The following is a 15,487-nucleotide window of genomic DNA, read 5'->3' as shown; positions in this document are numbered from 1 at the left end:
CTGGAGGTAAACACGACACAGTATCCGAATGACTTCATAAGATTTACATGCGATTGTGATATGCGTATGAATAAGAAGACTATTATATTTATTTAGCATCGATTTTCTAGGAAAATTGGAAATCAGAGCAGTGATTTATTGAAATGTCTTGAAACATACATGAAAATACAGAAATAATGGCAAAACAGAGGTTTTGCAACACCAGTGAGCTTGAAAGTCAATATTTGATATATCCACCTTTATTATTCAACACAGCATCAACTCTTTAAGGCAAGCATTCTGATGGTTTCTTTAACCAGCCTTCATGAATCGTTTTATATGCTTGTTGAAGGACATATAAAGCTCTTCTTTGGATTCTTTGGATATTGGCTGCCTTTTGTTGGCTGTTGCCAATCAGATGCTTTGGTGCCCAGTTCTTGTGCAGTTCGTTAGACCTCAGCCTTTTTTTCGAGTTTCCCTTCCACAAGAATGACTCCTTGACACAAACCCTTCCACTGAGAACATTTCTGATGAGGCTGAAAGTCCAGATGCATTACTCCCCAGATAGCAAGGAGACATCGAACAGATGTTGATTTTCCATCTGAACCATCAGAATCGTCAGGTTGATCAGGTTGATTAGGTTGATCAGGTTGACTGTACCAAGTCTTTGCAATGTTTTTTTTTTCTCATTTTGTAAGAAAAATAATCTCAGATACTGTTCATCTGCTGTTGTATTTTTGTTTGTTTTTAAGACACAGTTAACAAATTTCCCAAATTACAATGTTATGCCTTTTAAAATGAATCATCTTAAGCAAAGATATTTGAATAAATTACTTACCAGGCTACTGGTAACTAAGTAACTTATTTTAGTTACTAGTAACTAAGTATCTAGCAATGCAACCAAAAATTGGTTCTTTGCTATGTTGTCTGTTATGTGCAGAGGTGGGAAAAGTACAGATACTAGTGTTAACAGTACTCCAGTATGAGTTGAACTGCGGATTCTGTCACTTAAATGATGTTACCGCCTTTATGCTTGCCTGTCTTATGCTGAAGTACTGCAGCTGCAGTTTATGGGATGTTGTGCCAAAAAATAAATGAGTAAAAACACCATCCCCCTTCAACCCCGGACTATGGCACACACAGATTTTTGTATCTTTCATCTCTTTTTATGCCGCATCTTCTGGTGACTAAATGCAAACATAATTGCCTTTCACATGTTACTGTTCAGGCTCAAATCAGTTTGAAGTTTGAAGGCTTGCAGTGTTGTAAAATAATAACTCCTCTCAAATGCGTTAAACCAATGTTAAGAGTATAAAGTACAGATATTTGTTTAAAATGTAGGGAGTAAAAGTAAAAAGTTGTTAGTAAAATCAATACTCAAGTAATGTACAGATACTTGAAAATTCTACTTAAGTACAATAACAAAGTATTTGTACTTTGTTGCTTCACAGCTCTGGTTATGTGTAGACCCAACACTGGTTCAGCCCTTGAGTTCAAAGCCTTTTTTATACTTGAATGAGCCATATGTCAGTGTTTAAGTGGCTTATCAAACAGAAAAAGTTTCCTCCTAAAATAAGTGAAAAAACCAGCTAATTTCTGAATTGGAACTTTGAAAGACTCTTGGAAAGCCTGACTTTTGCTATTGGTTAAGACTTTAAGCAATAGCATGGAATAAAAAAAAGGAGAAAATGGGTCCTTGGAAACTGAATAAAATGAAACAAGGGGTGGCTGAAAACTTGTGTACAGTACTGTAGATGTGTTGTATTAAACCAGTAATTCTCAATCTATGGTATGCGTACCACTGGTGGTACATGGGCTCCCTCTAGTGGTACGCAAGAAGTCTCTCCCAAAATTGTAAGATTAAATAATATACCATGTTCTGATTGAGGGATTTCTGAAAAATTAAAATGTACAGTTCTGCTATCACTTCCGACATAAATTAAGACAGAAAACGAAACAGTTTTTTACGGTTACTGAAGTTGGGCTAGCTGTTATATAATGATGTGCTACATGGTGGCTCACTACACAGCTGTGGTTAGCATAATATAAACAGAGTGAAGCCAGAGGATGAATGCTAACTTTTTTCCACTTGATAAAGTTAACGCAATGGTTCCCGACGGTTAGGGACAAATGTAATTACATGGCAGGATGCTGTAAACGACCAAACTTCAGTCAGAGAAAAACTGAGATAATCAAACTACAATACGAGGTTAGTCATTAATATATTGCTGCATGGGCTGGGCAGTAGTTAGTTAGTTACGTAAGGTTTTAAAAACTGAGCTTTAATTGAATAGTGGTGATAAAAACTGAGAGAGGCCGACAGTGATCACTAACTTTTTAGGGGCTTGTTCAGAATAAATGGAACAAGATACAAAGCATTAAAACATGTTAAAAACAGGAAGCCGGGTTTGTCACGTCGTCACTTACAGACCGGATATCCCACCTGCTGTGAATGTGTTAATGCAGTACAGTTGTTATTATTATCACTTATCACATCCTGTTTATGACAATTAAAATAAATAACATTCATATAAGAAATAAAATTGTCTCATGTAAACTGTATATGGTGTTAAATAGGCCTATACTACTGTACTATAATGTGGGTCATAAAAGTGGTACTTTAAGAGCCATATGTTTTATAAGGTGGTACTCATTGTGAAAGTTTGAGAACCACTGCATTAAACAATGTATTTCTTGTCTCGAAACTGTACTCACATTCCCACATGCGCACTGAAATAGCTATTGGGTCTGGGTTATACCTCCTAGAAGACTAAAATGAAATGTTTCACCTAAACCTTATAGTCCATTTTTACATATGAAGGTAATGGTGTTTTTTCTTCTCTCATGACAGAAATTATTTTACACAAACAGCTGGAAGAGCACAGGTGTGAATAATGATATTAGTCAGACAGCTTTAGTGCTATGGTGCTGATATTTTGAATACTGACTTACTTTTACATTGACATAGCTACTGGAACGTGTGACAAATACCTGATATCTGCAGTTAAAAAGGTTTCAGAGATGTTGTTGTCCACCCCCACCTGCACGAGGGACACAATATCAAAGGCAACACATATTGCAGCACAGCGAGAGAATAAATGATTCAATGCCTCTGAGATAAACTGAACATTATATTTTTCTATAAAATAAGATTAAATGCAGGGTTATTGAATTAGATTGTATAGGGGTGTAATGGCAATGAACAACAGTCATGGATGTTCAACGTCTTACAGCCATTACTACCAGGGTAATCAAATCTGCTTGACAATGATCACTAATCATCACTGCTTCTCTTTGTGTGCATAATATGGAAAAAATTTGAGGAATTTCAGTGTAATCCACTTTTGATGATCACTTTAACAAGTTTACATAAATTAACTTGGATAGTAACTCTACATTTCAGCTCCAGGTAACCTGTTAGACTATTATGTATTACTGACGGCAAGAAGCAAAAGTCAAGTAAGCGTGAAACTATTATTGCAATTCTCAAATAACTTTAGAGAGATCCTAATGATACAACCTACTTATTGTGAGTGTTTTGACTTTTAGAAGGAGCTCCTCACAATAGTTCACCCTGTGTTTGAATATGAAGAAAATTTTATTCCACACAGATTTCAGATCTCTGGAGTGCAATATTGACAGAAATCTTAGATATCAGAGATTCATCGCAAAGAGAATAACAATCATCGTGTTCGCCCATATGAGATCTGCAAATAAATTAAATGAAAGCCAAGGGCCCTCTAGGATTTGGGGCTGTTAATTTTAAGCTGATAGGATATTCAATAGTTGAGCCTAAAGTTATCTTAGGCACTGACATTAAAATGAATGACATTTAAATCATTTAAATACTTAGAAAAAACAAAAGAGTCTGAAAGCCTCTTTTTCATTTGGTTTATTTTCAGCTCAGGTCACACATTGAATGAACATCCACTGGAAGAATTGTTTTAGTAAGATTTTGTTAATACCAATTTACCCATGTTTCCTTTTGAAAATGATGACAGTGTAAGACTCAATCTATTAATGTATAAGTTCTGAGGGTAAAATGGTTGTCATAGTCATATTTTCCTTGCAGTCTTTATTCTCCATACAGCGATATGTGTTGATGCCAAACAACACAGCATCAAAATAAAGAGAATCCAACGTAGAGTCACCCACGAACTAGATTTAAAATAAATAAATAAATAAATAAATAAATGAATTATACGTACTACAATCTGTTACTATTTTTGTACTGGACAGATGATTATTCTAATGTTTACTACTACATATAAACAGTTGATGGTGATATAGTAAACAGTTTAATAGCCTTAGACTCTTCTCACCTTTTTTCATCTTGAATTGGAGTAATTTGTGTGCTGGTGGTTGGGGTTGTCACTGTGGATAAGAAGACTTTGCATTAAAAGTCAGTAAATGATATTCATGATATTAATACTGACTTTCCCCTTATAATTGCATTAGAAAGCAGTTCAGAGCGTTATCAGGTGTTTTCAACAGATGTTGAGAGCAAGAAATAATCTGATATCTAATAATAACATAATATCTTATAAGCTAATGGAAATAATGAGAAATAACAATTAAATTTGAAAGTGGAAAAATTCAAATATTAGAAATGACCATTTTTACAATATAGCTTTTCTTAAAGTTTAATCATCTTTTATATACAAGTTTATGGCATTTTCTGCTCCATACTACCTACTAGATGACAAGCAGTGTAATTTAGGTGTTCTCAGACTCATATGCTAATAGTTAGAAGGTTAAATCAAAGGTACAACTTGTGGTTGGGTTATATTTTGCTGTGGTAGAGCAACATTAAAAAAAACCCCACCACAATTATGATCAGTCTTTGATTAAGATGTTGATAAATTGTCAGTGTCTCAGATGAATATAGATGGTCATCTAGATTTGAAAATTATAAGAATCTTACTCAGAAACTTACTTGGTTGTTCAGATCACAAACAACATGATTGTGAGGCAAACAATGTGTTGTTTAACTAGTTTAGCCAAAAGGTTCAGACAACACTCGAGCTGGCCTTTCTAGAGTAGTAATAGATTACATTTACAACTTTAAAGTTTGGTGATTATTCTGTGTAATCAAAGAAAGAAGCTACTGAATCAGCAATAGCACATCTGATGATAAAGTGTCTTAAGCTGAAGTTTACCTGCTTGGGAGACGAGGAGGCTGACACCAGTAAAGATATTTCTTCCAGAAGTCGCGATGACACACCAGTACTTATCTTTGTCACTTTGTCTGATAGATGTCATAGTCACACTGAACACTCCGGCTTCCTTATCATCAGCAATGAAGGTTCTGTTGGTAGAACGCTTCTTTGGTGTCTTTACCACTATCCTGCAAAACTCATATATCTTTCCTTTGCACCAGTACTTTGTGTTTTCTTTGTACTGAAGGTCATACTGACAAGGCACCGTTACAGACCCTCTGTTTGTTGCTTTTACCACCTCTGGAGCTGAAAGCAGAAGTGATTCCGCTGCATGCTGTATTATCCACAACAACAAACAGAAAGCTGGACCTGCAAAATCCCAAACCATTTAACATCACATGTTAATCAGATACGTTTGCAATTGAATAAAAAAATGGCAAGGCAAGTACTTTTGATAGATTACCATTAAATAGGCAGACAAATGTTCCAGAGGTCCTCATGGTCGTTATGAAAAGTTAAAGGTTAAGAAAACACCAGCTAGGCAACTTCTCCTTTGGTCTTGCGCAGTAATGTCATACTGTGTCATACTCTCCCATTGCTCAAAATACCACAGCCAAATGACAGGAAATTCTTGACATCACGATAAACAAGGACACAGGACTAGGCAACAACAGGCAACAATGCAAAAGAAAGAATGTTTGAATGAAGGGCAAGTTTTCATCTGTATTAGTCCCTTAAATGGAAGTGTCACTGAAGAAAAGGTCAAAGTTGATTAAAGTAATAAAACCTTCATCTTATAATACATTTTTTATTCTGCTGGAAGATGCTTTTTAGTGTGCCCATACCCAATATGTATGAGAGTTTTAGCAATGTGAGTGTCTAAGTTGTAGAATAAAACTGAGGTACAGGGGGGCAGGAGGGGACAAAGGAGAAATGCCTCTCCTGCACCTCAGTGATGCACCTGTACCTAAAGGCCTTGCATGTGTGATGGTGGGATGGTGTGGGAGGAGGGGTTCAATTGAGGATGGGGAGGAAAGGTTGTTAATCCCATACTGTATAATTAATCTGTCAAATGGAATAAAGTCTGTTCCTTCAAATATATGTTTCAAGTATTTAATTCCTTTACAACTCCAATCTGGGAAGTTAATCATATTATTGTTCTGTTGTATGTCAGGGTTGTTCCAAATGGGTGTAGGTTTGGATGTGATTAATGAAGACCCAGTCATTTTTAGAAACGCCCACCACACTGTCAGAGAGGAGCTGATATTGATACTTTTAAAGCATATATGTCGTTTGATGTTTGAACTAATGAATTGTAGGTCAGAAATCTCTAGAATATTGCATGGTGCCTGTTCTACGTCTAGCTAGGGCTCATCTGACAGGGCATGTTTTAACCATCCTGAGATGACTTGTAGCCTGTTGGCTAAGAAGTACCGTTTAAGTTAGGCAGATCCAGTCCTCCTTTATCCTCGGTCCTTGTAGAGTTTTTAAGCTGATGCGTGGGGGTTTATCTTTCCAAAGGAATTTAAAAATAGAAGATTCCAGAGATCTAAATCAGTCTGGTGGCAGCTTACTCAGGATCATTGAGAATGAATAATTGATTCTTGGCAAGACCATCATTTTCATTGAAGCAACCCTTCCCATGAGTGATATGGGTACCGATTTCCATCTAGCCAGATCATTTTATGCCCTTAATCACTATTTCCTCCTGATTTGCTGCTCCTAGTGGTTCGATTAAAAACTGCAAACAGTGAAGGGGAGAGTGGGCGTCCCTGCCTTGTGCCTCTCTGGTGACAGAAGCTGGAGGATGTTTGGTCATTTGTCTGACACATGCTGTTGGAGAATTATATAATACTTTTAACCCGTTTATTAAAAAAAAAACTTTCCAAAACCAAATTTTTGAAAGCTGTAAATAAAAATTTCCAGTGTTTTTACTATGTGAATGGTCTATCAAATTAAGTAAGTTAGGTCTTTGTACTAAGAATTGTGTGTGTGTGTGTGTGTGTGTGTGTGTGTGTGTGTGTTTTTTAATTAATAATTTCATTGAATTCTAGTTTTGTTTGTTATATTTTCTTCAATATTTTTTGTTCCTGGAAGGACACATAGGCTTCTTCTAAAGATTTGATGATTTCGTATAATTTCTGAATATGTTTGTTTTCTCTTTTTATGTGATGAGAATTAAATAATTTTACCTCTCATCACAGCTTTCTCTGCTTCCCAGAGAACAGATGCTGATGTTCCAGGAAGGTCACTACAGTCTAAATCTAAAGCCCACTCTTTTTAAAAATATTTAATAAAATCTTCATCTTTAAGCAATGATGTATTAAATCTCCAGCTTTTACTTGGCGGAATGATCTTCTTATGTATTAGAATTAAAGATACAGGAGCATGATCACTGACAGCTATCAGGTGTATCTCAGTGTCTGAAGTGTCATTCAACAGTGAGCTGCTGACTTGGAAATAATCCAGACAAGAGTAGGAGTCATGGACATACACGGCTGGGGTAAAGGGAACGCCATGTGTCGCAAAGTCCGGAATGCCTCATGTACTGTTTAACTATATTTGTGAACAGCCAGTTGTGCTGAGTTCCTGCTGTATTGAGCCTGTCCATTTCTTCATTTAGTCCAAAGTTGAGGTGGCCCCCAAGAACAAATGAGCAATCTAGGTGTTCACTAAAAATAGTGTGGAAGAATGAGGGGTCATCAACATTTGGGCCATATATACTTACAATACATAACTTTTTAGTATAGATAATTTAATTTGGAATCTCAGCTAGGTTAGGTAGGAATCTTAGGTAGATCAAGAAGGTAGATTAAGAATATACCTTCTCGATCTTCTTCATTTGGCTGCTCCCTTTAGGAATGGCCACAGCAGATGATCTGCGGTTCGAGCCCTGTCTTGGACAGTCTCGGTCGTTGTGTCCTTGGGCAAGACACTTCACCCGTTGCCTACTGGTGGTGGTCAGAGGGCCCGGTGGCGCCAGTGTCCGGCAGCCTCGCCTCTGTCAGTGCGCCCCAGGGCAGCTGTGGCTACAATGTAGCTTGCCATCACCAGTGTGTGAATGGGTGGATGACTGAACGTGTAAAGCGCTTTGGGGTCCTTAGGGACTAGTAAAGTGCTATACAAATACAGGCCATTTACCATTTACCATCTCACTCCGTCTCACCATCTCAATTTTCAGTTCAATTTAATTTTATGTCTAAAGTGCTAAATCACAACAAGAGTTGCCTTGAAGTGCTTTATATTAGCATTGTAGGATAAAGACCCTACAATAATACAAACATAATACAATAATACGAATCCCCAGTAATTTCCTGTGTCACAACACCAACCCTCTGCATGTCTTTCTTCACTACATCCATGAATACAGTGTCATCTGCAAACATTATAGTCCACAAACTCCTCTCTAACCTCATCTGTTAATCTGGCAACCTCACAAACATGAATGGGCTTCCTGATGGTTTCCTAATGTAATCGCACCACCGCTTTAAACCCATCTGTCGCTCTGACCACACAGCCTAACACTGTCCTCATATAGTTGTCTCAATATCCTAATGTCATGCAGTACCATAGTTCCTCTTATAGCACCCTTATTTCTAGAGACCTACATATTGATTCACTGCTTTACTCTATGCCTTTAAGGGCTCTCTATCTATCATGCACACACTCACACTTTTAGGATCAAACCAACAACCATCAGGTTGGTAGCTGGAAGGCTCTAACTACTGAGTCACAGCTGCTGTAGGACATGGCAAGTAAATAAGAAAACATGGAAACAGAATGTAACAGTGAGAAAAGCCTTCATTTTGCAATGTATGAGGAAGAGATTTTTGTTTGACAGTCAAGTAAAGAAAGATTTTGTCACTGCTGTGTACTCTCCTGCCAGTAAGTAGTTGTATATTCTTCATTTGCTTTAGTTGTTTGTTTAGTATCCTTGTCCTGCTGAATGATGAACTGCTGTCCAATATGTTTTATGTGTTTTGGCTGAATCTGAGCACACAGACTGCTCTCATATAATTCTGCATTCATCCTGTTGCTTCTGTCAGCAGTGAGATCATCAATAAATGCCAGTGGGGGCCAGCTACATTGGCAGCCATATGGCCAAACCCTAACAGAAACTCGACCGTGTTTGACAGATAACAGAGTATGCTTTGGGCCATGAGGTATTTTGTGTGTTTTTTTTTTTTTACCCTCTCCATTGTCCTGATCGTTTTCAATTCAATTCAATTTAGTTTTATTTATACTGCAATGCACTGTATATTCTAAGGTACACAATAAAATAGTACAACAGAGAAAAACCCAGCAATCATATGACCCCCTATGAGCAAGTGGGAAGAACAAACTCCAGCAGAACCAGGCTCAGGGAGGGGCGGTCATCTGCTGTGACCGGTTGGGGTGAGGGGAGGAAGACAGGACAAAAGACTAGACTAGATTAATAATAACTAATGATTAAATGAAGAGAGCTGTATAACACATTATAACTGGAAAAGGTGGCTGAAGAAAATACTTAGTGCATCATGGGAATCTCCCAGTAGCCTACACCTATTGCAGCGTAACTAAGGAAGGATTCAGAGTCATGTGATCCAGCCCTACCTGTATGCTTTAGCAAAAAGGAAAGTTTTAAGGTTAATCATAGAAGTAGAGAAGGTGTCTGTCTCCCGAATTCAAATTGGGAATCTGGTAAGCATTTTGGATCAAATGAAAGGGCTTTTCAGGGAGTTTTTAGGACATCCCGACAATAACAAATTACAGTAGTCCAGCCTTGAAGTAATAAATGCATGAACTAATTATTGGCGTCACTCCGAGACAGGATGTTACTCATTGCAGAGATATTGCACAAATGGAACAAAGAAGTCCTACATATGTCTTTAACATGTACACTGAAGGAAATATCCTCTTCAAAAATGACTCCAAGATTCATCACACTGTTCTAAGATAAATATTTCTAAGATTTCTATGGCCAAGTACAATAACCTCAGTTGTATCAGAATTTTTGTCTCTTAAAAGTGGTTGAAAGTTTTTTTTTTCCTTCACCATCAAAACGTATTTCAGTTGTCCAATATTTTGTGCTCCATGGTTTACCAGCTTATTTACCATTTTCCAATGTTTTGTGGGGGGTTTATGTGTGTTTTTTTGTTTTGTTTTGTTTTTTTTAGAACACACTCAGCTGTTTCTTTTGGCCAAACAGCTCACCTTGATAACCCTGTGATAGATTAATGCTTTCCTCATTATTGTCTCCAGCATTTTTAAAATTTACTGAGCTTCTTTTATATGAAGTAACAGCTTAGTAACCAAATGTTCTTCTACTTGTACTTGTTTGGAAAAGAAATACTTAAAGATACACCTACTCAAAAGCCTTCTACTAAAAGAAAAAGAAATCAATTTATCTAGATGCTTACAGTGTGAACTGTTTTCAGAGTGCTGTATATTAATTGTTTGTGAGATTCAGTTTTCTGGGACTTTATACTTTATGGGAACAAAAGAGAAGAACTGTGGCCTCTGCATATAAAGTCGGTCGTTCTGTTGATTTAAAATAAAAGTGCTGTGAATAATTTCTGTTGCTTTATTTCCATATGTAAGTTAAATTACCTGGGGTAAACCATGCAAAGCAATGGACAGAGCACAAGAGAGTTGAACAAGAGAGTGCAGGCAGGGTGGAGTGGGTGGAGACGAATATTAAGAGTGATTTGTAAGAGAAGGATAGCAGCAAGTACAAACAGGGAAGTTTAAAAGATGTCAGTGAGATCTGATACGATTTATCCAACAATTTGGAGAGGCTGGCACTAACAAAAAAAAAGGAGGCTGAGTCAGAGGTGGCAGAGATGAAAATGCTAAGTTTTTTGTTGGGAGTGACCGGATCCATCCATTTGTCTGTCTTGCTCTTAATGATTTTTATGTTCATCTAAAGCATCAGAAATCTGCCTTTTATTCTTTGTCATCTCTTTGGAATGACTGTCTAACATTTCATCCTTTTTCTGAGAAATTCAGAAGGGGTACTTTAAGCTGATTTATTCCAACAGTAGGTGGCACTAAATATCAGCCTGTCACACCACGTAATGTACAGTCTGATTTCCTAATCCAGTTGTTTTCTTCGTCTTTAACAACAGTCTGCTGCATAGCCTCATCAGACTTTCTCCAATCTTTAAAATTATTTTGAAGATATGAATAGCTGTGGGACAAACAAAGTTCTCCCATTGCTTCACATATATTGCATTTGTATGGTTTTCCTCAGGCTTTTATTCCTCTAATTTGATTCTTTGCCATTTTGTACCATTATACATTCTAATGGCTCAGTAATGATGGAACGGATGCCAGTATTATAATAAAAAATCACACTTACAGTTTCCTTTTATGGGCTTCAATATTTTATGTACCCATTACATTTGTACTGTAGAACTTTAGTGGACTTGATAGTTTGATTATTCATGTTAAAGGGAAAATCATTTTTAATATTTTGATTTGTTATTATGTATTCCACGTGTAGCAAATAACAAATTGCCTTTCAATAGTATCTAAAGGTATGAAAAATTAACAGAGTTATTTTTTCAGTTTAGAGCTTTGCTCACACAAACTAACTTCTTCAGAGCCCCGATCTCAACATAAGACAAATGTGACAACATGCTAAAAACTGATATATCACATTGTATATTATGTCTCATAATAAAAAAAACTGTTAATACAAAACTAATACAAAGCTTTAATGATGCTATTTTGTGTTAACACTTAGGTAGTCAGCCTACAAAAAACAGAACTATCCCATTGCATGCATGTGCCTGTGACTAAATTAGCAATGTGGTTGCAACACCCATGTGCACATCTGTTTCTGAAAACCCTTAGCTACATAAATTTCATGTATAACACATAGCAAATCATTTCTACCAGATACAAAGAAACTCATTTCAGGTTTGTGAATATTTACGATATTTGAGTTATATTTTTGTGAAGAAATGTATAATGTATGTGTATAATATATGACAAATTGGTCTTTGACTTATACCCCAAGGTAAGAATTCTCAAGTAGACTACTAAATTAACTCTTCTGAATTGACCAAATGCCCTTAGTGACAGCTTAAACTGGATTGTTTTTCACTTGTAACCAAAAAATCAGTATATAAATGAAACATCCTACTCTCAGCCTGCTTGACATTTATTTGACCTTTGGCTTTTTGCAGCCACATCAGCAAATTGTTTTGCAAATTCAAGTGGGACTACTTCTGCTTTGAGGCTCTTGTTTCAGCCAAGGTGCTTTCCACTGACAGCAGCTCTTTAAAAATGATATAAACAGTTAAAGATATAGAGGGTTATTATAATAGAAGCTGAAATGACTAGATAAGGTCTCCATTTACCCTGGGAATGCACTGGATTGAATGCAAATCATTCTTTATGACATATCATGACCCTTCTTTAGGCGTGATTAGAGTTGTCAAACATATTTATCATCACATATCTGCAACCTAAATAGGTTTTCAAAGGCAATTTTGTCTGTTGTTTGTGTGAGTTGACTCTTAATGTTCTATGTCACTGCTCAACAGTGACATAAAATTTACAGCATGACACAAAGGCATATTTCATATCATTAATCCCTGCACTTTCGCAAAATCATAAACATCCATCTTTCATCTTGTTTTGGTCTGTCTCTTGGCATTGGTTTGTCATTTATTCCACACTTTAGAAATTTAAAAAGTAAAAAGCTCTTAGATGAGAGTATTAACTGTAGTTTTGCATTCTAAACAAACAGGTTTGACAAATCTATCAATGGTCTTTTGAGGTTTTTGTATAATATTTTATATCAGCTCGCTATTTGCTGCTGAACTACTTTTGTAATTGTGTTTTCCTTGGATAGAAGAGTCCTTCACACAAGGACTAAGCATGCGTGTAGAGACTGTGCCTGAAATCCTGATAAGCAGTCACATGTTTTTGTTAAATCTTCTGCAAATAAACCCATTTCCCAGATGTAGCATTTTGTAATGTTTTGTTAAATTAGGTGTCTATAAAAGTGAGTCAGCCTGTTGACCTCCTAGTAGGAGATATTCATTTGCAAAGTACTGGCTGGGAATTGTGGTTGTATGTAAAAGTATCTTGTCTGTGAAGGTTCTCAGTCATCCAGGTCATCGTAGTCAAAGGAGCTAGCAAAGAAAAACGTCTGGACTTCTTTAAGTTGCTTCAGTTCTGAACTGAAGAAGCTTCTCGGATGAGAGGTGAAACGTCTTCAAGCAACTTAAAGAAGTCCAGACGCTTTTCTTTGCAAGTAAAAGTATCTTGTTGTTTCAGTCCAGTAGGTGCTCCTGGTAATTATTGTTTAAGATTCACATATGTGTTTCATCTCCCTAGTTAAGTAGTTTTCCACTCCAAGATAACCATCCAGTCTTTAACTTAGGTGGACACCCACTTAAGCCTGAACTTATCTTCTATATGCCTTTGCTATTATTTTTTGGGGGGAGTTTAAAAAACATGGTGCTTTAAAGTCAGATCAATGGCCAGAAGAATGAGGGAGTACATAAAATAATTTGTTTGGAATTTTTTTTTTAAATATAGTATTTCATTTAAGGAACAATATTTTACACAGTTAGGTGTATGGGAGTGGTTTAGTTGTCACTGCAGTGCAAAGTATTGGATTCAGTGGCAGAAACAGCAAGCAAGTCTTTTCTCTCTGGATAAGATTTTGGCTAGGATAAGAAAATGCACAAATAGCTGATACTAATTGGCAGCTCTCTTTGTTTAAGCTGCTTTAGCCTGCCTGCCACTTGCTTTGACGTCCACCTCCACCCCAGCATGAGTTCTTCCAACAGTCAGACCATCATTAATTCAATTATTTAATTCCTGAGGAAGTATGCGTTTGACATTGACTGAGACTAGCCAGCATTCAGACAATGCCCTCCTGAGGACAAGCAGTTTTCCTGGAGTTATTATAACATTATTTATTTATCTGTTTATTTGGAGTGTCTAGTCTTCTACTCCACTTGTACTTTTAGTGTCAGTAAGCTTTAAATAATTCTGTACCTGATAGCAGTGTGACAAAATGCCACAATAAAACCCCACGGGGTGTCCAGCTCACCACCTGAACATATTAAAAATCATGAAATCTGAAGTTCAGCACTAAATATTTGATATCTGCTGACATTCAATGGGAGATGAAACCTGACTTTTAGAATGAGACCAAGCAGTGCAACAAGGCTTGTCTTCTTATGTCTGCTGCTGTGTTGGCTGGAAAGGACACCATTGATTCTGCTTATCATATTGACAAGCGTGGCCAGTATGCATTTGAAGCATTATAATGGATTGTAGTTGAATGAAATGGCTCTAAAAATAAACTCCTGGACCCTGAAATAATTAATCTAAACCTGTTGCCATTGTAAGGCCCTGGATATTAATATTATGACATATGAATTTTATGGTTTGTGAGTACAGTAACTTCAAATGCTCCTAGGATAAGAGTGGCTATTTAGCTGTGGTGAGTATTCAAATATCTTCATTGAAAATGGGTGTTTTGTAAAGCGCACGCACGCACGCGCACACACACAGTATCTGTAAGATATAGTTGCAGTTATATATACAAAAGCACACGCACAGCCTCAGAATAAGTTGGTTGTTTAAAGTAAGACACACTCCTGATTAAATAACTGATGACATTTCATGCTGTCACTGATGCCTTGCTTTGTGACAGCACGAATCTGTGAGTCTTTGACAGATGAAGTAACTGAAGTATGGAGTCAGCCTCGGGATTTGCCATATGACTACAAAGAAAAACCATAGCATGTCCATAGGCTATGACATCTTCAAGAACTTCCAGATCAAGAGTACAGACGCACAGAGAATACTTATTTTTCATTTGTCAGGGCAGTTTTTGGCTGTGATGAGTTACTGAACTAAGTTAAAATGGCCTAATCTCCATAACCTATACGTATTCAGTATATTCATATATTAAGTGTGAAGCATTTGTCTTTGCCATATAGGAGGAAATTCTCTTGCCTGTCCCATTTGGTTCTTTAGCCATCAAAATTGTTGTCTGAAGCCTAAGAAAGATGCCCAACAGATTTACTTTACCAAGTGGATCATCACGGCCTTGCCATATTGGTCCATTTGATTGACCTTTGTTAATATTATTTATTTATTGTATTTTGTTTTATTTTATTTTAAGTTATTACAGATGGGACAAACATGACTGGGGGATAGTAACGGGAGAAAGAAAGAGAGGGAGGGAAAGAAAAACAGAGGGGAAGATGAGTGAGAGACGGCACTTAAAAAAAAATCAGAAAAAAAATCACCTGGATCACCTGTTGAGAGAAAAAAAAGAGAAAACAACCAAAAAGAGAGCAACACAATACACACAACATCACTGCAATAACCTA

At 36.7% G+C, this 15,487-nt stretch overlaps 1 protein-coding gene across 1 annotated transcript; it reads right to left on the bottom strand.

Annotated features, from left to right (window-relative positions):
* Positions 1 to 3,858: 3,858 nt before the first annotated feature.
* LOC102789402 (CMRF35-like molecule 3) lies at positions 3,859 to 5,690 on the bottom strand. Its single transcript, XM_035909237.2, has 4 exons — positions 5,602 to 5,690; positions 5,139 to 5,507; positions 4,302 to 4,353; positions 3,859 to 4,137 (listed from the first exon to the last, which is right to left on the bottom strand). The coding sequence occupies exons 1-4, from the start codon at positions 5,636 to 5,638 to the stop codon at positions 4,035 to 4,037; spliced, it is 561 nt and encodes a 186-aa protein (XP_035765130.1). The 5' UTR covers positions 5,639 to 5,690; the 3' UTR covers positions 3,859 to 4,034.
* Positions 5,691 to 15,487: the final 9,797 nt, after the last annotated feature.

The sequence above is a fragment of the Neolamprologus brichardi genome, chromosome 20 (assembly GCF_056152115.1).
Source record: "Neolamprologus brichardi isolate AB-2024 chromosome 20, ASM5615211v1, whole genome shotgun sequence".
Lineage (NCBI taxonomy): Eukaryota > Metazoa > Chordata > Actinopteri > Cichliformes > Cichlidae > Neolamprologus > Neolamprologus brichardi.
This window is presented reverse-complemented; position numbering and strand designations above follow the sequence as displayed.

Bases quoted from the DNA above. Each gene is read 5' to 3' on its own strand.
- LOC102789402 (XM_035909237.2), bottom strand. From the start codon at position 5,638: ATGAGGACCTCTGGAACATTTGTCTGCCTATTTAATG. The intron at 4,354-5,138 runs GTAAACTTCAGC...TCTTATCCACAG, and splicing joins CCTCCTCGTCTCCCAAGCAG to TGACAACCCCAACCACCAGC. The intron at 4,138-4,301 runs GTGAGAAGAGTC...TTTTAAATCTAG, and splicing joins CCAATTCAAGATGAAAAAAG to TTCGTGGGTGACTCTACGTT.